Here is a 24,406-nt window from a genome sequence, read left to right as displayed (position 1 = left end):
ATAGTAATAATAATGTGTTAGCAGATTTCGTTTATTAAGTATTAAATAATGGTTTCTTTTGTGCACATCATTTTGTGGGAAGGGGTAAAAGAATTTTTGGGCTAGAACAATGTAGTAATTTATATACTGTAGAAATTTATATATAAAAAAAAGCTTTAAATGTTAATAGTATTATTACTATACTAGTCTACAGTATATGCTATTATATACTATTATGTCAAATTAAATCTCAATCCTGATGATATAGCCATAAAGATAAACAAACTAAAAGTTTGCTAAATTACTACCGTATATGTAGAAATGTCAATTTAATAACTTGTTTTATTTTTTACTTCAAACCAAAAATACAGGACTGTATACAAGAATTGTACCGAAAGTAATGCAAAAGCGGGCAAACGGTTTAAAGAAAATTATTCTTATGAACTGATGTAGGGTGCTCACTTTGTCGCAGTTGACGTTTTGCAGTTGGTCTCCCAGGAGATGGCATCACTGATATCAACAGCAATGTATATAGATGGATGAAGAACTGTAAAGAAGGGAAAACCTGCCCTGAAGATAAACTACACAGCAGGAGACCATTAACTTCGACAGGGGATTTTTTTAAAAGAGGATTTGAGCATTGGGTTTTACGTTGGTGGAAATTTATTGCTTATGATTATGTTGGGTAGTACTAATGTATAGAGGAAGAGAATGCCCTATGTCGAGTAATAAATAGTTCTGCCTACTTTTGCATTACTTTCGGTACAACCCTGGTATCTTAAATAATACAAAAGATAAGTGATGTTTGGTTTAGAACTATGTTGTTCAAGTGCTAAGTAAGTTAAGTATTGAATATAATAATTATTATATGCGTTTAAACAATATTACACAGTAGATGTGCTTTTTGGAGGTTAGTGTCATTGAAGTGATCCAGAGCTCAGGGTTATTTTGTTGATCTTAACATTCTCCGCGTTATCAATTGCTGTGCATGAGAAATGCTCTTCTCCTTTCTCTCTCCTTCCTTTTTAATTTCGTTTCTTAATTCTCTCTCTATCTTTATGTACTGATTTTGTGCTCATACAGTCTTCCTCACTTAATTAAAAGCCTCTTACTTTTTTGCCCAAATGACTGGGGTTGGAGTTCTTAATAATCTGTGTGGATACTAAATATTGAGTTGGGTGTGCTGTCTCTTTACGCCTGGCCTACAGCATGCATGGATTCTTCTCCCCCACCCAACAGCTCTGCATAACACTAACTGTGTCCTTCATTACGAAGGCACGTTTTCCTTTTTATTTCTTTCATTCCAGGTTTGGGATCAATCAAAGACTTAGGAAAGGCATGCACACTTGGAGAGTGGCTTTGTTACTGCTGTCACTTGTGATCTGATCCTGTTAATTCATTAATTGAAGAATTTCAGTCTCTTAAGCAAATCGATAGAGAGCAAAGTGAACCTCCGGTCTTTGCATGCCTTTCCACTGAATATTAACCCATGCTCTTTACGTGTGTTTGCTGCAACAGAATTTCTTATTCCTCCTGCTTTTTTACACAGATGGAGATTAAAGTGGTTTAAAAAAAAAAAAAAAAAATTTGTGCTGTTTGATTCATCACCAGGGGCCACAGTGCGAAGCGTGGTGGAGGAATGGAGCGCTCTCAGAGCACCACGTGGGAGGGCGGAGAGGAGAACAGGAACAAGCTGGTCAAAGCCGCTTCCACTTCCAAACTGCTGGCGAAAGTCGTGAAGAACGCAGAGAAGTCAGTAATCTACGAGCATCCCTTCTTCTTGATCATCTCCACCTCCATAAGTTATACCGTTTAACTTTTTTCTCATCTTTTCCCAGACACAGAGATCCCGTTATCAGCCAAGGTAAAGCTCTTTCCCATCTCTTCTTTATCCATTAGCATTAGCATTAGCACCAGCACCACACCCACCACCATCTTCCACCTGTCTTACAATGACTGCTGTCAGTTTTGTCCGTCAGATCACTATAGCTGTTCTTTTCCTGGTGCATTCGTGTTTGTTTTGAGAAATGTTATTTCTGTCTCATAACCAGCAAAAATGTCAACTCGCGAGAAAAACAGTCAAGGTAAGCGTTCCCATCCTGCAAGAAAGAAGCAGCCGTCCCAAAACGAGCATATTCTCACCGTCTCCTGCTTATTATTTTCGCCGGGCTTAAGACATGCGCCTGTCACTTACATTTCCCTTTAATTAAGTATGCTTTATTGGCATGGCTATTTATAACATATATAACTAAGTTTGATTATATGCATAATAGCATCCTCTAATAACATGTTGATCTAGTCCTTAGATCAACAGACATCTCTCTCTCTCTCTCTTGTTGTTTTTTTATCTCCGTTTTCACCAACATTTTACCATGGCATACATTTTCTCTCCATCCTTCTTTAATGATTTAAACATAAGCTTTTCCTTCTAGACAGAGCTAATGAGAAAAGCCAGACTCTAATGAGTGGTTTTTAATATAGTTCATCTGGTCTAAAAGAGGAATTGTGATTCACTAGCCAGTAAAATCTTCTTAGTCTTAAGGGATGACTCTGTCACAGCTTTATCTTAAAGACAAAGTCATTAAACTGCTAAATCAATCAAATGTTCCGTTATACCGATAGGCCTATACAGTACGTACCTATAAGCAACAGACACTTTTGGGGAAAAAAGGTTAATTTTTTTTTCTTTTATTTTTCTTTTTAGATTATTTATATTTAGATGAACAACTGTACTTTTTCTCTTTCCTTTTTTTCTCCTGGAAGTCTGGATGCACTGGTTGCCCATAGAGAAGAAATCTGAACAGAGCTAGATAGAAGAGAAGGGAAGCAAGAATACCACAAAACACCCTCAAGCTTTAACAGATTCACTCCTTCTCCTCCTCCTCCTGACTGTCATTCCGTCTTTCTCTCTTCATGCTTCTGCCTTCCTTCTTTTTAATCCCAGCCTAGTTTGGGCATCTAACGCACTGCTTTTGGCCTTCTGCACGACACTAAATTGTTCATTTGATTTGCTTGGATTTTTAGAATGAATCAAGGGCATGTAACCAGAATTAACTTCCTCAGCAGTGATTTAACCGGTTACCTTCTGTACTGTAGCTACTAGTCGAGTCAGAAAAAACAAAGACGTTTAAAAAGATCTAGTTTCTCGTGCATACTGTACTGTGCACAAGCCTTGAGCCACCACTCATTTCTTTATATTTTGCTTCCAAGAGCCAGACTTTCCTGTGTTTTTGAATGCAGTCATGAGGAATAGTTCTCCAGGCTTCCTGAAAAACTTTTTTGGCTCTCCTTTTTGGCAAGATTTAGGCTCTCATTTTCAGTCCTGTCTCCCTGTACCTGCCCAGTTTCAGAGGAATGGTTTTGTTTGTTAGCTTTAGAAGACCTATGAATCATTCAATCATAAAAAATATCCAAGTTAAGGCAAGAAACAGGTGCAGATGATGATGGATGATCAGGCCAGTGGTTAATATACTGGTTAAGCTGAGTCCTAAGTGTTGGGACAGATGAGAGGGGAAATGAGGTTGCCGCTGAGGTTGTTACATAAATAACCAGTTTTTTAATTGTATCTTTAGGCACTTTGCAGCCTGCCGCAGTAATATGTTTGTTCCCATTTCTTTAGTTTAATCTACATTATTTTATTTTATATAAGGAGAGGAGGGGTGGCTCAGGGCTTTTGTACAGTACTTTACATTCACTGAGCTTGCACTGGATTAGATTGCAAAAGTTCACAGCTAAACGTAGGCTTCATCTGTTTAAGAGACCGCTTGACATGTCATTTGTGACCTTTCCGCAGAGGGCGACTATATCAAAATGTTCATGCGAGGACGACCGATCACCATGTTCATCCCTTCTGACATCGAGAACTACGACGACGTGCGAACTGAGCTTCCCCCAGAGAAACTCAAACTGGAGTGGGTGTATCCTTTCCAAAACATTCTGCAGCACTGTTCTGCAGTGTCTCTCTGTGACCTGGACTGACATCACACGTCTCCGTGTTCCTTTAATAAGAAAGATAGCAGAATGCACTGACGTGCGTGTGCAGCAGAGAAAGATTGTGCTGGATATTTCACGATGATCTGCAAGAAGTTGCAGTATTTTAAAGGTTTTAAAACCTTTAAAAATAAAAAAAATTAAAAAGAAGGGAAATGCATGGAAAGCTTTTAAGGATTTTAACCATACATTAAAGGATGATTCCTTCAAACTATCGTCACATATACAAAGGAAGGTCTTGTTAATACTGTTAAGCAGGAAATGTATAGATTTTTTTATAGAAATATATATTTGAGCTAGACTGTCTAAGTGAGAGATGGGACGTTATTTAAATGCAGTGTATATAAGGATTAACCTTGCAATGCAACAGAAGCAAATTTAGCTGTGTCTAGCTCTGTGGTTAGTTTAAGTATATGATTATTTTGAAATGATAAACTGTCTGTTGAATAGAGTTTTGTGATTAGTGTATATACACACACACACACACACAGGAATGGAAAACTCCTATAGATATCACTCTCTGGATTGCGGCCAATAAGGGGTGGGTAGGTGGTAGGGTATTAGTGTTTGAGGTTCTTCACATGGTTAATTCACCCACATGTTGACATGAAACAATGCGACTGTGCCGCCCCAGCAAGATGCCGCCCTGCATGACTGCCCGTCTAAATCTGCCACTGCATGTACCAGCTGTTAAAAGCTGTTATTCTCCTGTGCTTTCACCTGCACTCAGTAGCTCCTAAACACACTGGCAAATGTTTAAATGACCCAGTGATGGGCATTAATAAAATATAGTCCGCAGAATTAATCAGTTACTATTTGAGCATCAGTGTTCGCATGAACAGAAATCAAGTCGAGTGAAGAGTGACTGTGATTGGTACAAGAGATTTTTAACTCAGCGATTGGATCAGAGGCGGGTGAAAGTAATAACACGTTGTAAACCTGTAATTTGTTGCTAAGCTGGAACCACTGTTGTTAGTTTTTTCCAATAATAGATTAAGTGGTGCATGCTATCAAAAGCTGGAATATAAACAAGTTCCTTTATAATCATTCAAAAACAAAAAATTACACCATCTAACTGGTTTGCCTAGCCTGGCACACACCTGGCGATTATTAATGATTATTTATGTTGGTGCTGCTTTTAAGCCCTACTGTACCTGTTGGTCAGGTTTTTTTAAGCACTTTTGAAACAACACTCCAGTCAAATGCACCAGCTAATGTGAATAGATTATATCTCTGTGTCATAGTATCCTGCACCTGCATCCAAGTTCTGACAGTTTTAACTGTTTATATGTTTGAGTTGGTATAAAAGAAATCTAAATATATACCTTGAAATCAAATTTAATTTATGCCAGTTGTGTTGTAAGTAAGTACTTAGTTGTTTTTGTGTGCGTGTTCTGATTATGCATTTTGCGACACATGATTTGTGAAGGATATTTTTTGTGTGTTTGGGGTTTTCTCTTCCTTGACTCCTTACACCAGATATGGCTACAGGGGCCGAGACTGTCGGGCAAATGTTTATTTGTTGCCCACAGGGGAGATCGTCTACTTCATCGCCTCAGTGGTTGTACTTTTCAACTATGAAGAGCGGACACAGCGCCACTACTTAGGACACACTGACTGTGTGAAATGGTGAGTTAACTCCAAAGCCCTCAACAGCTTCTGTAGCAAATGGAGTTGAACATACAGTAAAACACAAGTCACCAGATTGCGTTTGATTTATAGCGTTCGGCCCCTGGGTGTTTGCTGTCGATCGTTTCTGGTTGAAATGTGCTGGTGAAAGATAAGCAGCCCAAAGGTGGAAATGAGATGTAAATGTCTGCCATGTTAAGCAACTTGTGATGTGGGGAAAAGTGAGCTGTCCAGGAAATAGCCGCTGTGCTTTCTTTAGACTGATGTTAAACTCGTACGCTGTTTGATTTATTGTATTTGGGCTTTTCTTTTCTTCCGCAGCCTAACATGGTAATACACAGGCTGTCCCTTTTTAAAATCATTGAAAATAATGCAAAGCTTTGGATAAAAATTTTTAGAAACAGATGATTTAAGATGATTAGTTTAACAAAGAACCAAACTTTTAAAAGGCATTTGTCATGTCCGTTTGCTTTCCTGCTTAAGGCTACAATCACATTACCAGCCTGAAGTAAGTCAAATCTCATTTTACCCTAATGTAACACAGATCAGATTTTTTAAGGGCTTTTTGAAAGCACAAAACTGATGTTTCTCAAATCAAATCTGTCACAGTGTATTATATACAAACCTATGCGCGATCATGCGACTTGAATGAAAGCGTGCAGTCCTGTGACTTTTAGCCTCTGCACATGTGTACGGCTCTGACATCATCAGTCAGCACCAGCATTGCTGGCATTTCATAGCAGTCCTAGCAACAGCTGCTGAAAGCGACGATAGATCATTTAGCAACAGTTAAAGCGAGGTCTTTCCACTTTCTTCTGAACCTCAACAACTACAGCCGGGTAACTGCTTGCCATCATTCAGAGCGAATTCTCATGCAAAGTTTTGAGAAAAATGCATCCTTTTTTTAAAACATATGTTTAGTCTCACAACCCAGATAGTACAGCACAGCCCTACCAGATAGCATTAGAAAAAAATTTACCGATGTGTGCAAGCATGCTTTTTCAGAGGACATGCATGTCCACATTACAGTGAGATAAAAGTCACTTGTAGTTATGAACGTGAATCGTCATGAGATTCAATTCCAATCTGTTCAAAAATAAATAAATAAAGAAATGAATATTGTGGCTTGGAATGTGAATGCAGCCTAAGTTAGGTTGCAGTCGCAGCTTTATGCAGAAGGGACTCCTTTGTACAGTGACAAAATAGTAAAATGTGTAAAGATAATTAAAATAAGCATGTAATCTGTATGTTAGAGATTACCGCCTGTCTGTGTCCTAACTTCTGACTATTTATTATGCAGAAGATGATTTGGTATTAAAATATATACAGTATTACATTATATCATGTATATAAAATATATAAATCATATTTGCTCTTTAAATGTTACATCACACAACTGGTACATGACTCGGTTATCATCCTGTGTGTGTTCTGATATTTATGTGTTTCATGACATGATTTATGAAATGTATTTTTCTAGTGAAGTGACTGTGGGTTTTTATTTATTTACTTGTTAATAAATTTATTTATTGGGGTTTGAAAGTGAATTTTTGTTCTTTTCGTCTTCGCCAGTCTTGCTGTTCACCCGGATAAGATCCGAATTGCCACAGGACAGATCGCAGGAGTGGACAAGGATGGCAGGGTAAACCAAGCTGTCTTCCTCACATTTCAGTGTCACAATGCAAGCTTTGTCCTACAGGTGTCTTCTGTAACATGTCAACTGTAGGTGTGAACTTAGTAGTGAATGGTTTCTCACAGCGCTTTTGTGTTCGGTCGCTCGATTCCAAATGTACTGCAGGGTGGGCAGATTTATACATGTAAAACCAGATACCCCTGCATGCATGTACATCATTATGGAATAAAGTCTTGTGACTCTGCTGTCCATCTTTTATTTTAAAATAAAAGCATGCGTGTCAAATTCTGTTACTCTTAAATAAAGATGAAACCCTTGAACTCCTTTTTTGCGTGCATCTTGTTCTCTTTTAGCCGCTGCAGCCTCATGTGAGAGTTTGGGACTCTGTCACGCTGCAAACTTTGCAAGTTGTTGGCCTGGGCACCTTTGAGAGAGGAGTGGGATCCCTTGCTTTTTCTAAAGCGGTGAGTGATTTAGTTATTGTTCTTGTTTGTTTTTTTTATTCATTCCTGATCTTTAATTATCAAACATAAAAGTTGTGAGAAGAACTTTAGGGTTTTGTATTCTTAAAGACTTGGTTTGATGATCTTAATTTACAAGTGTATGTGTGTGTGTGTGTGTGAGAACTTGGCTGACCGGTCAGACTGAGCTGGAGGTGTAGAATACCACATAGCCTGTCTAATTAACCTGATATGTTCCTTCTTGCACACACTACTTTATTACAGCTGGAATACACATAAACATGTCTTATTAAAACACGTTTTAAACGCGGTTTCAGAATACTTTATAAGTCAATGATTGTGTTTTTTTTTTTTTTTTTGCCTGTTGAATTCTTGAACCTGATTAGTCTAAAGGTGTTGATCTCTTCCTGTTACAGCACAGCATCAACAGGCCACATCTTAATCGCTCATCTTAATGCATTACTGTAGAGCAGAAAAATGGCTTAATAAAAGCATGCACTATAAAACATGTTAATTGAGATTAAACAAATATAGTGTGATAAAGGGAACAACTGTTTTTATTACCCCTGATATCACTTACCCTATCACATGTTTAATGGATGTCCCCCCTCCCCCCCGGCAGTGCAGACGCTGGGATCTACGGTCACACTATTCTGAGAAAACAGCTTTTGTGTATGGAAAGCAGCAACAATATTGACAAAAGCTGCATGTCATCTTTCAAAGTAATAAATTATATAGCCGCATAGGAAATTCGAGCTTTCTGTGTCTCATTGTTGTGGAGCATTGAACAGACGTGTCGCCTCAGGACTTGATTACAGCCTGCGGGAACTCCCAGACCAAGAGAATAAATATCATTCAAAGAAATCCAGGAGATGAAACACACCGATCAGGTTTAGAGTGAGATGACAACATAAAACTTGCATTACAACATAAAACGTTATGCCCAGTATCGTCTAGGTCCCTCTTGTGCCAGTGGGGAAACTCGGCCTTCGTGGATGACACTAGTTTGTCTGGCGTTTCCCATGGAATTTGGAGGCCGGGTCTGCGGCCTTGTGCAGGCTGTAATTGGTTCCGGTTCCTTTTTTCATGGATAGCATTGTTTTTATTTTTAACTTATTTGTGCTGCATTGGCTTTTCTATATTATTAGAACTGACGGGCTGGCCATTGGTGAGCCTTGAGTGCCCATGATACTGCCACCAGTTTACTGGTATATGATTGATACAATGGTGCCCATCTTTATTTATCCCTCAAACATTAGTATTTGCTGTGAAGTTTTATGGGGTTGAATTATCTTGTTTGTAAACTCATCTCTTTTTTGTTTTTCGAGTCTGAATGCTATAATTATAGCTGTGTTTTGTGTGTGTTCAGGATTCGGGCATCCATCTCAGTGTGGTTGACGACTCTAATGAGCACATGCTGACGGTGTGGGACTGGCAGAAGAAGTCCAAAATTGCTGAGATTAAGGTATGATGGAGTGAGGAGTAATGCGTTGCATTGTGGATCTGCTGTATGTCTCATCTTCCCCGCCTCCCTGCCTCGAAAACTGCCTCTTTTCAATCATCAGTCTTGTTGTTCCAGTCTTTTGTTTCCTGCTTCCTCTTTCTCCTGCTTCACTCCTGCGGTATAGCTACCTTGTTTTGCTGTATGACATCATCACGGTGTCCTACCTAATAAGCTCATTCACAGAAAAAAGTCTTCTCCTTTCTCTTATTTGCTGCCCTCACCACATTATATCTTTAACCCTTTCTTTCTTCTCTCTCTCTCTCCTCTCTCTTTCAGACTACCAATGAGGTTGTCTTAGCGGTCGAGTTTCACCCAACAGACGCGAACGCCATCGTCACCTCCGGCAAGTCGCACATCTTTTTCTGGACATGGAACGGCAACTCTCTGGCTCGCAAGCAGGGCATCTTTGGGGTGAGGACACACACGTGATTGCAGATAAACACATGCAGACTCATACTTCTGCAGTGATTCATGCACTGCTAAAGGGACTTAATCAGATTGCACAAGCGTGGGCTTTTATACTTTACAGTCTTAACACTAGGCACAGATGGCAGTACAAATGCAAATACACTTCAATTCTTGGCAGTGCAATTTGGCCAGACATCTAAAAGGTTCCTATCTTTTTCTTTCTAATTGCTGAGGTTTTAATGATGGGAATCACTATAGTCAGCTCATGGTTCAGTTTAATTGGAATTTAAGGTGCTGCAATGTAGTTATAAAACAGTTTTATGCACTGTAATACCTTTTACTTTACAAAATTGGTGTTTAATTTGTATCCACTATGAACGCATTATTCTAAGACTGTACTAAGAACAGTGTATTTCAAATAGTGTTATCAGAAGAAATCTCTTAGCTCTGTTAATATGCCTGATTGGGGAAGTTTTAAAAAAAATATTAGTTCACCACAGTCAACTTGTGTCCAGCAGTTTAGTTTTAGTTGGGATGAAAATTTTGCTGGGACCTGGCAACCTGCCACACCAGGACATATAAGCTATCTTCGCCATTCTAATGCACAGCTATTGATTGGTTGAATGCTACTAAAAGTCTGAATGAATCATGCAAACACTGCCATTATGAAGGTTTTTCAATCCTTGTGACCAGGTTTAAGGGCTCGCAATAAATGTGAAATTTTTTTTCTTTAGAAATATGAAAAGCCCAAGTTTGTACAGTGTCTGGCGTTCCTCAGTAACGGAGACATACTGACGGGAGACTCCGGGGGCGTTCTGCTCATCTGGACCCGCAGCACAGCCGATCCGCCACCAGGAAAAGGGCTGAAAGGTATCACATTTTCTGTGTCTGCGTTTCTCTGTCTCTCCATGTTACACACACCAAAGCTATTACCTGAGCATGTGATTATGGGTTTGACTGTTTGGGTGTGAGTTTGTTTGCAAATTCCTGTCTTCCTGTAATGGGCTAATAGTTTTTGGAAGCATGCTGCAGAACAGGATCAGCGGAGTTGCAGTGAGGCCCGCTGCCAGGATTTAAACATTAATCATGCCTTTATTTGCCCCCTGCATACTGGGACTTTTTAACACGATGCCCCCTGCAGGATGCCTGTGCTACCTGGACAACTTTCCATTGAGCTGCATACAGTATTAGTCATGACACCACATTTTGCAGAAAAACGGGGCGTTTAGTATTGAGCTAAAACAAACAAAAACAAGGTACTTTTGGTTAGAGAAGTCTTGATTATGGGTTTGGTTAAACAATGTATTGTTTTGTAGAGGTTTTGTGCATGGGTTAGCGTTCAATTTAGGTTTTTGAGTCTTAAGTCTTAAGATAAACGTCTTGGATTGGAATTTTTCTATTCATGCTTCGGGGATGTGAGAGAGAGAAAACCTCACTGTCAACACTGAGAGCTCAAAGCAGCAGCATTGTCAGCCTGCACAAACTGCATTAGCCATGAGAAAAATGTGTGGTACTTCATTCCCAGAAATCGCCATTTAAGCAGTCGTGTTTTCCTTTCTGCTCTCAACCTGACACGCAAACCATTCTGACTGATCCTGTATTACATCCAAATGTTTTTCATGACTGTGACTAGTTGCTCTTTCTCACTTAGTTACCTCTCATGTGGTTACTACACTAACACGCCCCTCTCTCTCTCTCTCTCTCTCTCTCTCTCTCTCTCTCTCTCTCTCTCTCTCTCTCTCTGCACGATGTGCATGGACTAACTTTCCTGTCATTGATTTTAAACTGAAACTAAACACACTTCTAGTACGCCAGCAGAATCCGCGCAGTTGTTTACATATTATTTCTGTTTTCCTCCCTCTCTCTCCCTCTGGAGCATTTCAGATCAGCCGTCAGATCAAAGCCCACGATGGCAGTGTGTTTACACTGTGTCAGCTGAGGAATGGCACTCTCCTGACCGGAGGAGGTAAAGACCACAAGATCATCCTGTGGGACCACGACCTCAACCCAGAGAGAGACATCGAGGTGGGTCACGAAGCAGACGAGCTGACACCCGTTCTAACTCGTAGGCAACACACGCACACACACGCACACGCGTGAAGGTTTTTAGCATTCACAGAGGGCTCTATGAAGAATAACCACATCCTGATGTTTTCACACAGACCAACAGAGAGTTTAAAAAAGAGAACCCTTAAATACATGCTTTTAAAGCATTATATAAACATTTGCGGTTGTTATTTGTTCGTTTCCACTGAGCTTGAATAGAAACGGAACAAAAGAAAGGGTTTGCATTGTTGATTTTGGTCTCTGTGCCCTTTTAGGTTCCAGATCAGTACGGAACCATTCGAGCCGTTGCAGAGGGTAAGGGCGAGCAGTTTCTCGTGGGCACGTCACGTAACTTTATCCTGAGGGGCACCTTTAATGATGGCTTTCAGGTGGAGGTGCAGGTGAGGCATCAATGGCTTTTTCTTTTTCTCTATTTAGCTTGTTTACACACTTTTTTTTTTTTTTCTCACTAAAACATTTCCATGACGTCCAAGGCCATTAGTTTTTTTGCAAAATATATTATTTTTCTGGATATTTAGTAGTAGCTATTTTCTCCCCTTGCTTTTCTACAGTCTGTTAATGCAGTTTAAGAATCTAAAGAGACCATAGTTTCTGCTGTGCATAAACACCTGGCTCAGATGTGCATGCTGAGAGTTTGTAGATCTGCTTTATGACTAGGAACCAAAAGCGAAGATGCTTTGAGCAGAAATCCCTGTAGACTGATATGAATCATAAGCTCATATCCACCTCAGTGGCATTTGGTCGGTGATTTTCCACAGCACACTGGCCATGCTTTAACGCAGATTTTTGCCAGCAATTTTGTACTAGTGTAAACAGACTGAAGAAAGAATTCCACACACACTCCCAGTGCTGGCCAGGTCTGCCTCTGCACCTCATATGGAAGGATTTTGCTTTAGACGTTTCACTTAAAATGTATCATGCCTTATCCCTCTCTCTCTCTCTCTCTCTCTCTCTCTCTCTCTCTCTCTCTCTCTCTCTCTCTCTCGTCCCATAGGGTCACACAGATGAGCTGTGGGGTTTGGCCTCTCACCCATTCAAAGACCTGTTCCTCACCTGTGCACAGGACAGGCAGGTGTGTCTGTGGAACTCAGTGGATCATTCGCTGGAATGGACCAGACTGCTGGACGTAAGGCCTGTGCACGAACACACAGAGAGAGACTAACACTCCATCAAGCACAGATTTCACACTTCAGTTGGACATGCTTGTAATCCTTATGATATAGAGCGGGATGATAAGCCTGCCCAAATACTGCCCAGGCTACTTCAGGATATTCGTGAAATCTTTGATAACCTACAGAAGTTTTTTTTTTTTTTTGCAACATAAAATGCTGTCTAACAAAATATTGAATCACAGAGATCGCTTAAATACTTGGTGAGATTGCATTGTAAAAAAAAAAAAAAAAAACACTGTAGAAATCACAACTATTTAAAAAAAAGTATTTCCAAACACACAATGCAGCCAGACGTCACAGGATTGCAACCAAAACAAAACTACTTGTTAGGCTTTAATTTGCTAGGAAGCATAAAGGTTGAATTTTGCATTGATAGGAAAAGACTGACCTTATTCCAGAGCGATTAGTGCATCAGGGTAAGAATAGAACTGCATAAAGCGATGCATCCATCAGTCATAGTGTTCACTGTACAAGCATCTGGAGGCAGTAGTATGATCGTCAAAGATGGGTTCTGTTAGTCAGGTCTAGACGCAGCAACATTATGTGGCAATAAAATGTACTAAATAACCAGGTTATCACATCAACGGGGTTTATTTTTCCAAGGTGACACAGGCATATTCCAGGATTTTCATTTTGGAGAAGGAATCAGTTACATCATTGCATTGGCCACCAAAAAATCCTTCCCTTAACCCTATTCAGCATTTTTAGGGGATGTCGGAGAAGACTTTTCAGAGTAGTTCAATTTGTTCTGCAGTACAAACCAAAATGTAATGCAACTATGGACAATAAAATTAATGTTTTGAGGTTGCATAAGGTTGTTGAAACCCTGCCAAGGCAATTGCATGGTGTAATTAAAGATAAAAGTGGTCCAATAAAATATTAGTGTTTGAGACGCTAGTGTTTCTTTAAGCCCAAAAGTGTATCTGTTTTCTTTATAAAGACTTAATAAGACTTATTAGAAAAAAAGGGCTACTAGCAACTTTATTTGTATACACCCTTAATGATCAAAGCTTTGTGGACACCTGACCATCGCACCCATTTGTGCTTGTTGAACATTTCGTTACAGATTTACTCTTTTTACTTTTTTTTTTTTGCTAGGATTATAGTGGAAATGTCCTCCCATCCCACTGGTATTCATACTTTTTGGAAAAAATATGTTTTTGGATTTAATGTAAATCAATGAATCACACAAACTCCTTTTGTATATGCAGATGTTTTAAAAGCAACAGATGTCACATTTCAACCAATGTTTCAGGACTGTGATATGCGAGAACATGGGTATTTCAAACGGAAAATGGTCAGACAGAGAGGCATCGCGTTTGTCTCGCTAGCCTTGAGTTTGACATCTTTGTTATAGAAAACCATAATGATAGTGATTTTGTTTCATCTTTGGCAGGAGCATGGTCACTGTGCAGACTTCCACCCTAGCGGTGCTGTGGTTGCAATTGGCACCCATTCAGGGAAGTAAGTCAGCAACTGCTTCTCATCTGCAGCTTCTACTTTTTCTAAATGATGTGCTTGTGTTATTGTGTTTTCAACGATCCACTCATTTGCTTGCGTGTTTGCGCGTGTGTACAGGTGGTACGTTTTAGATGCTGAGTCTAGGGACCTGGTGGCCATCCACACAGACGGCAACGAGCAGCTGTCAGTGATGCGCTACGCTGTGGGTAAGTATAGCCTGTGTGAATCAAGTTTATGGAAACGAATGGGACAAAAAGACATTTGGCATCTAGTTTAATAGTGTATAGAAGATGCCACAGAAATATTAAAATCGGTATAATAGTACATGTAAATTTAATGGATTTTCTAAGTAAAGCAGTCATTTGTGGCATGATTTATGTCCTACATACTGTACAGATTAAAACCCTAAGGGCATGTTGTAGTAGGAAAAAATTTGGAAAATGGGTATTTGTACAAAGAAATTTATAAATTAGAATGATCATCTTCAACCGTCACCATAGCAACAGGTACACACAGTTTCTTTTCGGGTATTTAAGGTATAAATTGAGAATCCAATTAAGAGTTGTGACAGGAAACATTAAGTGCAGAGCCCTACCGCATGCTGTCCTCCATGTGGACATATAAACTGCGGCTGTTTCTTTTTATTTTTTTATTTTTTATAAATAATCAATATGCTTAATTTGTAAACCCTTTTTTTTCCTTTTTTTCACAGATGGCACACTGCTGGCAGTGGGATCACACGATAACTTCATTTACCTCTACACAGTGTCAGATAATGGACGCAAGTACAGCAGATACGGGAAATGCTCTGTGAGTCCCTCACTAATGCGTGTTATTTCGAAACTCTTTATTTTAAATCAGCAAAACCCTAAAGTCTGCATTCATGTGGATTTAGCTGAACATTGTTCCTCACTAAGGGCTTTCACCCTGCCCGAGGTCAGCTGCTTGTACTGTAACCGTATTTCTCCATTAGGTGTTGTAACATCTGACGTCTTAATGTGAGAGTATATATGTGTGTGTGTGTGTGCGCGCGCCTGAGCGATAGAGGGAGTAGTTTGTGTAGATTATTGCACTTTAATAGGACCGATAGAAATAACTGTTAGCTCGTCTCACGAGATTACGGAACACAGCGGTGGTGTTGCTTTAGGTGTCTGTAAGGCAGATTTGTTGACCGGACTAGCAGAATGTTATTAGAAGCGCGGTGGAGGGGAGTGTTTATGGAGCGTGATGCTGGCTCGACTGTGACCTGCTTCACATCTCACTGGGCTGGAACTCGCCCGAACGTTATGAATCCCACCTCTGTTTGACCTGTTTTTCTTTCCTTTTTTGGGCCAGCTTTTTTGCTCTCGTAGCTCAACCCATCACTTAACGTCCATCTTTAATGTCTCAGACAGAGCAATTAAGGAGCCAGGCGGCTCAAATATTATTTTATGTTATACAATTAGAGCATTAAAAAAAAAAAAAAACATTTCAACAGTCTACAAAAGACATTTATTTTAGTTCACCACTCAACAATTCAAATACTATGTACTTTTAAGGAAGATCAGCGAAATCATTTATTTATATACAGTATATATTTTTTGGAAAACCCATTAAGATAAATTTCAGGACATCAGAGTAATTACTGCTAGGTGTTTGACCCCTGTGCATTTTTTTTAATATTAAGTACTAATCTAAAACATAACACCTTGTTATGCTTTTAAACAGGGTCCAGCTCACATAAATACATTTTCCCTTAATAGCTCCATGTTTGAAATATATTCAACACATACAAATTAGTTATAAGAAGGATTACACTTGTTGTCACCATGGTAAACATGTCTTAATGTTTGTTTTTAGGTTTTATTGCTGCAAAACTTTGCAACCAAGCTAAAATCACATGCATTCACAGTATGTCAAGAATCCATGTTTGTGCATTGAGATGAAATATCTTAACCTGATCTAATGTTTCAGGCCTGTGTTGGCACAATATGGATGCTCTGTATTCGACCACTGCGTTTCTGCTCTGAAATACGGGTTTTCTTATGGACACATCCTCGTGTGTGTCCGCTAGTCTGTGTAAAGATGCTCTGCTGATGTTGACTGAGAGAGTGCAGATGTAGTTAAGCAACGTTTGAGGGTCCAGTAAAACAGCAAGCTCGCACGAGACAGAGGAACACATGCCACAGTTGAGGAAAGAGAGACGTTGTTGCAGGGTCAGCTTGTGACTTTATTCACACCAGAGGCTGTATACACACACATCAAGCTAGTTTAGAATACACATGGAGGGGTCTGCACAGCTGCACAACAGCTGCATAATAAAACCAGGTCTGGCACTGAAGGGTGGGGGCTGGGAAAGGAGTTTATATATGCGTGGAAAAGAGCCAGACAGGAGAAGACGTAGTGTTGTGGTTGGAGTTTCCCAGCAGGCCAGTGTTAGTGACGTGGGTTAGGGAATGTGGTGATGGAGCGTTGCCTTTTTAAAAAAATGTTATAGTTTGTTTTTGTATACACTCAATCCATATGATCCATGATACAGTGTCGTGTGAAGTGCATACATAAAGGTGTGTTTGTGAGAACAGCTCTTTTTCCCCCAGGCTTGGAAAAGCGTGCATGAACATTTGCACATGAGAAAATATGAAGGAAACCAGTTCAAATCAAAGTGTATGAAAATGAACAAATCAAGGTTCTCTCACTTAGCAGTCAGAGTGGCATGAAATTCTGTACAAAGACAAAATTTTACATTTAAATCTTAAAAACGTTTAATCTAATTATGATTTGCTAGTTATGAAGTTAATTGAATACTATTCCTGCTACACTAATGCACTTAGCTCAGCGTTTAATTAGTGCTTGGATACAGTACCATCAAGGTAGAATGTTTTCCCAGTACCTCAGAGCCATAAGCGGACTGCCTGCTTCACGTGCTAAACGCTGGCCTCCCAGGCACTCCTTTAATGGCCGTCAGTGAGGTCAGGACTGTACTGGGGTTGTGAAATAACTCCCAGCCGAGTTTCTTTAACGTGTAAGTTGTTGTTGGTGAATGATTGTGTGTACATTTCCCACAGACAGTTGCATCTCTTCTCTTAAATTTTTTAAGGGTCAAGTGTTTCACTCTTTGAATGTTCAGAGGGAACGACAGCAGTGTGCTCCGAGCCAAGCCACCTCGGCTGGGATTGTCATCCACAGACATAACAGCCTTCTTAAAATGTTTTTGACATCATATACTTTGGCTAAGAGTCTCATCAAATGTAAATCGTCTTCATTCACCAGAAATTTCATCACAAGTCCCAGTTTTACTTAAGCGTCATTTATAACAAAAGCAGATGGCTATGTGATTATGCATAGCATAACATTTTCTGTTTAATTCCATCTTGATGACACAATAAAACACTATCATGCATAAGGTTTGTTTAGGGGTTATTCAATATTTAAAAATGTCAGTTGCTGATTATTCTACTGTCTTACCTTAATAGTAGTGTATTGAATACTTGTTAAGAACAATTACATTAAATATTTCTCACTAAAGCTGACTGTTATTGAGCAGAATGAGAATTTTGCAGTGTGTGTGTGTGTGTGTGTGTGTGTGTGTGTGTGTGTGTGTGTGTGTGTGTGGCTCTGTGGTGTGTATGCAGGCCCCGGAGAGACTGACTCTAAGTGGTCAGTGGGTTTCTATATGGGTGGTACGCTGCTTATCAGCTTCTTCTGTCTGATTTCTGTTTTTAACTGAGAGTCGAAATTCTAAATTAACATTTAGTTTTGGATATATACACATGTTAAGATACTTAGCTCTGTTGCTATTGGATCATTGACAGATTGTTTGTCTTTTTTCCTCACTCGCTGATTTTTCTTTTCTTTAGGGACATTCCAGCTACATTACACATCTTGACTGGTCCCCCGACAACAAGTTCATTATGTCCAACTCAGGAGACTATGAAATCCTCTACTGTGAGTGTGTAGCCACGGGAGCATGCACAAGACACACAGTGTGTGTGAGAGTGCGCGTCTGTGAGAGTGCGCGTCTGTGAGAGTGCGCGTCTGTGAGAGTGCGCGTCTGTGAGAGTGCGCGTCTGTGAGAGTGCGCGTCTGTGAGAGTGCGCGTCTGTGAGAGTGCGCGTCTGTGAGAGTGCGCGTCTGTGAGAGTGCGCGTCTGTGAGAGTGTGTGTGTCAGTATGAGAAACTACTATCATAAAATTACTTAACAGTTGAAGGTATCTCTCTTCTCTCTCATTCTTTTCAATCTTAATTTTTTCTTTCAGGGGACATTCCAAATGGCTGTAAGTTGATTCGTAACCGCTCTGATTGTAAGGATATCGATTGGGCTACGTACACGTGTGTGCTGGGATTCCATGTCTTCGGTCAGTATAAGGAGTTTGCATTGTGGTGTTCGAAGCAATACTGGTTGCCCTGAACGTATGATTAGGACTGATTTTTTAATTCTCTGTTTAGATTGTGATACACTGATTATTCCAGTTTTACAAACATGCCACATGCCTTGTCAAGTTTATTTGTCACTTATATTGTATGTTTATGTATGTACTGTATTATTTTATGCATTTTATTGGATCAGAAAAACAGCTTTGTAGGAATCTCCATGTGTGCCTGTCATTCGTAAGCAGACGTCTGCCCTCGTGTGGTAAACAATGATGAACTTTGACTCTGATGTGTTTGGTGTTTTGTCATTGTTGTGGAACAGGAGTGTGGCCGGAGGGTTCAGACGGCACAGACATCAACGCTCTGGTCAGATCTCACAACAGGAAAGTCATCGCTCTGGCCGATGATTTTTGCAAGGTGCATCTGTTCCAGTACCCCTGCTCCAAAGCTAAGGTCAGTACCAGCATCCTAAAAGACCCAGCACAGACTCTACAAGAGATATGTGCCTCACCATAGAAACATATTCACTGCCATTCATTTTAAATACCCTTCACTAGATTAGATAGGTGGCTTAGTGGTTAGCACTGTCGCCTTGCACCACCAGGGCCCAGGTTCAGTTCCCGCCTTGGGGTCTGTGTGCATGGAGTTTGCATATTCTTCCAGTGCTTGGTGGGTTTCCTCCAGGTACTATGCTTTCTTTTAACAGTAGCTTAGGTTAATTAATCCCAAATTGCATGTCGTGTGTAAATGACTTGTTTGTATGTGTGCCCTGCAATGAATTGTCCCCCAATACTCAAGCCACCCCTTCTGCTACCAGAATTGCAGTAATAACACATAATTGGGTAATCACATGAATGAGCAGGTGTGCAGGTAGAATTATCTTTATATATAATATATTTAAATATATATATATATATATATATATATATATATATATATATATATATATATATATATATATATATATATATATATTATATTATTGGTTATTATATTATTGGTTATTATATATGTATTATTATATTATCTTCTCATCACAGGCCCCAAGTCACAAGTATAGTGCCCACAGCAGCCACGTGACCAACGTTAGCTTCATGCACAACGACAGACACCTGGTGTCGACAGGCGGCAAGGACACTAGCATCTTGCAGTGGCGCTGTATGGGCATGAGCGATCCTTTGCACAACTCAAGCACACGAGTCCAGGCCCCCGTGACTGCTGTTCCGACCTCTCTGCCTCTCGCCAGAATGGAGCCGGATGCCAATACGCCACCCCCGACTCCCACCGAGCAACTGGATGCCACCCCTAATGGACAACAGGAAGAGCATGAAACTCCACCTCAACCAGATGATCGCACACCTACTTCCGATAGCACGGTGAGCCCAAAGGACAGTCTGGAGCCAAGCGATGACACGGCCACGCCCAGTGATGAGGGCACACCCTTCACTCCGCCCTCTTAAACCCCACCGGCTGAGGTGATTATCCCTGGTCTCCATTAGAGTGCGCCACCTACAAGCCAGAGGCTTGCCGTGACGGTTACAGCGCATGCGCAGGGGCTCCTAAAGTTAAAATTTTTTTCAGGTTCTTCTTTGTTTCTTTCAACGTGTGTTTGTATGTCATAGTCTGAGATGGAGAAAGAGGTAAAAAAAAATTAATGAAGTATCGCTGTTGCGTTGCCCAGGAGGAATCGTGCTTCGAGTACGTTAATAAAAGCTGTGGGAAATAAGGAAAAGGACACTAGCATGCCTGGATACACTGATCTACACAAACACTACAGCAAACACGAGGCTTACTCCAACATACACACACACACACACAGAGGCACATACCAAAAACATGGCTTTGACAAGGATTTAGTAGTGAAACTTAACATAGAATAAAACATCAGCCAGTATAAATGCAAAATGTTCCTGAAATTAATGAAATCAAATATAGGCCTATGTTAAGACTTTTTTTTTATTATTATTATTTAGTTCTTTTTTTTTTTTTGTGAAATGCCTGCATAGCATCTTTACCTGAGCCAAGAATATTTTGAACATGCCAGGCAGGTAACACTGACTCATTGAATGGACTCGACTCACTCACTGAGCTCATTGGCGTCTTCTGCGCAAGATAGCATTATTGTGGACAAATTATAAGCATGACGTCAAGCTAATAATAAACAAACATTCATGATCAACTAGGCATATAATCAGCATATTACACACACACACACACATTTTTTCTGAGGCTGCAGTTTGTTCTAAGCCATTTTCTTCTGGACATTTTCTCCTGTGTCTCTGAAGCTGTGCCCAGCCTAGTGCACGTAGATCAGATCAGCAGGCTGTCTGAATGTCTTCAGCATGAATCGCCACGCAAACATCATCTCTTTCCTCCGACAGACTCAATCTAAACTCCTAATATTTTTAAGCCTATACTCTAAATGCTATTCTCTTTCTGTTCAACTTGCTTTAGATTCAATTTCTGACTTTCTTCCTTCATTCTGTTCATTGAACTGATTTTTTTTTTTTTTTATCTTGAGAGTAGATTAAGCGAGTCTTAACTCTGTGTGACTGTATGAAATCATGTGCAGATGTATGAGATGACGTTTTATCTTTATTTTTTATTTTTCTGCCATCTTTCATTCCACAAGAAGGTGTCAATGCACCTTCCTTTCCTCCCTTTCACGGGAACTCAGGATCAGTCATGTAGGTCACCTTCCTAGTCCAAATGTGGGAGAGAGATCTCTGCATGTTCTCCTTGCTGTTTCTCAGAGTGTTTTTCACCACTTCAGTGATGCATTGTGACAAAGATACTAAGCTCTAGGAGAAAAGCTCGAACAGTGTTTTGTGTATTTTAAACATGAGTTTTAACACAGAAGAGCCTCTGCTGCTCTGCAGTAACACTGTGGCTCTCACTTTTTTTCTTTCTTTTTTTTTGGTCCCAATAATAGATATTTTAAGAGTTTAAAGAATGATGCACCAATCGGAAGATGCCTCCAGCTTTCTGAAGACCAGCCTGTGATCCTGACTATAGACCAATTTTCAGCATGCACTTATCACCTTCCCTTTGATATTTCTTTAAACCATACACAACAGTACGGTGCTTCAGCTACATTGTCTTTGCTGTCCAGACTATTTGATTTTTTTTTTGCTCACTCTGCTCACTCTTGTATATCCTCCTGCTCACTCTCTCATCACCTGTTTGTGCTCCCACAACCTCTGGTTCACTCTTATAACATCCTGAGCACGCTCTCCACCTCCTGCTCACTCTCATAACATATCGCTTATTCCTGTTCACTCTTATAAATCTCTGCTCAGTGTTGGAACCTCATGCTAAGTATTTTAAACTCCTGTTCACTGGTTAAACCCTTATAACCACCTGCTCACTGTAATAACCACTTCTGCACACTCCTTAACCTTCTTCTGCACATCCTTCAACCTCCCGCATGTTATAAGCACTTACTCCTGTGCACTCTTCCTACATGACCTCTTACCCCTTGCTACTGTTCATTATTCGAACCTTTTGTTCACTTCTGCTCTAACATCTTGTTCAATCATGACTGGTGTAAGCTTTTACTGATCACTCTCACTTCTACTGTATTCCTTGTTAAGACCACCTTCTGACTCCTTCTCAGTGTTACACCGTGCATTGTGTATGATGCGTCTAATATGCACTCATGGGTAAGGAAGATGATAAGTACCTTTTGAAGACATTACTTAAACACCTGCATCTTTTTCTCAATATGATTTAGGACTGCAGTAGCACACTTTTAACAACAGTGAAACAAAAAGCAACCTGGTCTCAGACGTGTTGCTGGCGACATCTTCTGTACATGTGCAGCATTGCACTGCTCAGCTGTTGCGAGGCATTTATAAAAGTTTTAGTATTGAAAATGATGGATGTATGTAAAAAGGCATGAGGTCTGGTGGTAATGCATGATTTCTCTTTAAACTGTAAGAATAATGAAGGCAGTAGTATTACGAAGTGTGGATCAAATACACCTGCAGAGTCATGGAGGTTTTTGTAAAGATTTTGGTATGTGAAATGATGAACTTATGCTGTGTTTTAATGTTTTGTTTTTTTACATGGAAGTTTTCAGTATATAAAGTTGTGAGTGTATTTGATACTGGTCTAGCAGTAGGATGGTGTGCATGTTTAAGAAAGCCAATTTGGCATTTGAAGTGTTGGAATAGATGGAATGTGATGATGATGATCTATGCCTACCAAGGTGTGCAGTGTGGTGTATCGCCAACAGTGCTGTTACTACAGCTGGTCTGCTGTTTTTAACTTTTGATTTATAAGGCCTTTTGGGATTGCTAACGTTTTTAAAATGATCATTTTGTTGTTTTTCAGAGAACGCTCCTGTTCAATTTCTGTAGACAAATTTAAACCTGCTTTTGCTGTAATACTTAGCTTTAGTGCAAAATGGCACCCTTCCTTTGCTCAGGGTCAGACCGGGTCACCTTCCTCTTCTACTTCTGCCTGTTTTGATCACCTCCTTAAAATTGCAACAAATTTCCATACACAACATGCCCTTGGTCTTTTTTTTCTTTTTTTTTTGACCGGGTCAGCTTCAGGCTAAGTTCAGGGATTTCACAGGCTGCCATTTCCAAACACCATTTGTACATTGTACATGTGGATACTATGTGTATATAATAGTTCCTCTGTATGTATATAACTCTGTGGCAATGCATCCTGTACAATAACTTGGTCAAGTTCAACAAGAAAAAAAAGCTTTTTGGACAGTTCTGCAATCGTTGATGCTGCAGAACAACACTGAAAACCTAGCTGGTTTTAAAAAAAAGCAAAAAAACAAAAAAAAATCAGGACAAGATCTTGAATCTGCATTTAGAAAGCAGCTTTAATAAAGAGGGGATGATGTTCTTGGATGTTTTGATTTAATTGGGAATTCTTTGGATACATTTTGCCTTTAGGGCCTTACTTATGAAACTGACATCTGAGTTGTTTTTTTTTTTTTTTTCATCCAATGAAATTCACAACAATGTTACCTGACGTGTGTGTGTGTGTGTACATAAGGGGCTTCATTAGGAATGTGTCTTGAATGTCACGAGTGGCCTTGCTATGCTTTTTCTTTGGAAGAGTGTGGAATATGGTATTGGTAAATGTATTGGATTTTTTTGTTTGTTTTTGAAGAGGTGTTTTGTTTGATAACAGCAGGTGTGATATCATAAGTACTTTTTTAAATAATTAAAATGGCACTGTGGATTAATGCATAGTCTCTTATTAGGCAGGTCAGATCTATGTCTGATATTCAGTAATCAGACTCATCTTTATGTTTTCAGTGGTCTGTATTTCTTAAGTGTTTCCATCGGCATTTACAGTCTCTGTTCCTGCATGAAATGACCTTGTATAAAGAAACGAGGGAGAAGATGGAGGAAGGAGTGGGACGATGCAAAACTGGAGTGGAGAATTTACTCTTCTGGAATGGTCTGGATCTCCAGTGATTGGCCCTTTCCACATGAGGAACCCTGGAAAGAAATTCCCAGAATTCCCAGCTTTCTCTATCACCAGTTTGCTTAATCAGATCTGCGTTGGATAAGTTGGTAGGAAAGGAGCTGGTTTTCATATAACTGCTTTGAGACAAATATGATGAAATTGGTTGCAACAATGATAAAATTTTTGTCAACACATATGAACCTTTTTTTTTTCTTTGTAACAGTGTTTGAGCCATTATTTCTTTCATGCATTCCTGTCAACGGGCAGAAAAAAATACTAAAGATTTTAGAAAATAAACATTCATTTTAAAATG

At 39.8% G+C, this 24,406-nt stretch overlaps 1 protein-coding gene across 4 annotated transcripts in view; it reads left to right on the top strand.

Moving 5' to 3' along the window:
- LOC128528557 (echinoderm microtubule-associated protein-like 4) overlaps positions 1 to 24,406 on the top strand; it is an 86,903-nt gene extending 62,497 nt beyond the window's left edge. For 3 of the 4 annotated variants that reach the window (XM_053501459.1, XM_053501457.1, XM_053501461.1), the window contains exons 5-24: positions 1,591 to 1,731; positions 1,818 to 1,843; positions 2,031 to 2,063; positions 3,773 to 3,896; positions 5,449 to 5,598; positions 7,171 to 7,240; positions 7,585 to 7,695; positions 9,062 to 9,157; positions 9,473 to 9,607; positions 10,339 to 10,474; positions 11,481 to 11,629; positions 11,926 to 12,051; positions 12,666 to 12,797; positions 14,240 to 14,307; positions 14,422 to 14,510; positions 15,017 to 15,114; positions 18,141 to 18,228; positions 18,540 to 18,638; positions 18,977 to 19,107; positions 19,695 to 20,866. In XM_053501459.1, the coding sequence (XP_053357434.1) occupies positions 1,591 to 1,731; positions 1,818 to 1,843; positions 2,031 to 2,063; positions 3,773 to 3,896; positions 5,449 to 5,598; positions 7,171 to 7,240; positions 7,585 to 7,695; positions 9,062 to 9,157; positions 9,473 to 9,607; positions 10,339 to 10,474; positions 11,481 to 11,629; positions 11,926 to 12,051; positions 12,666 to 12,797; positions 14,240 to 14,307; positions 14,422 to 14,510; positions 15,017 to 15,114; positions 18,141 to 18,228; positions 18,540 to 18,638; positions 18,977 to 19,107; positions 19,695 to 20,114 (2,422 nt within the window). In that variant the 3' untranslated portion in view covers positions 20,115 to 20,866. Of the gene's footprint in view, positions 1 to 1,590; positions 1,732 to 1,817; positions 1,844 to 2,030; positions 2,064 to 3,772; positions 3,897 to 5,448; positions 5,599 to 7,170; positions 7,241 to 7,584; positions 7,696 to 9,061; positions 9,158 to 9,472; positions 9,608 to 10,338; positions 10,475 to 11,480; positions 11,630 to 11,925; positions 12,052 to 12,665; positions 12,798 to 14,239; positions 14,308 to 14,421; positions 14,511 to 15,016; positions 15,115 to 18,140; positions 18,229 to 18,539; positions 18,639 to 18,976; positions 19,108 to 19,694; positions 20,867 to 23,978 lie in introns of those variants that run through there. The other variant, XM_053501458.1, reaches the window with a different exon arrangement.

Source organism: Clarias gariepinus, chromosome 8, assembly GCF_024256425.1.
Source record: "Clarias gariepinus isolate MV-2021 ecotype Netherlands chromosome 8, CGAR_prim_01v2, whole genome shotgun sequence".
Lineage (NCBI taxonomy): Eukaryota > Metazoa > Chordata > Actinopteri > Siluriformes > Clariidae > Clarias > Clarias gariepinus.
Note: the sequence above shows the minus strand (reverse complement) of the source record. Positions and strands in the feature narration are given on the sequence as shown.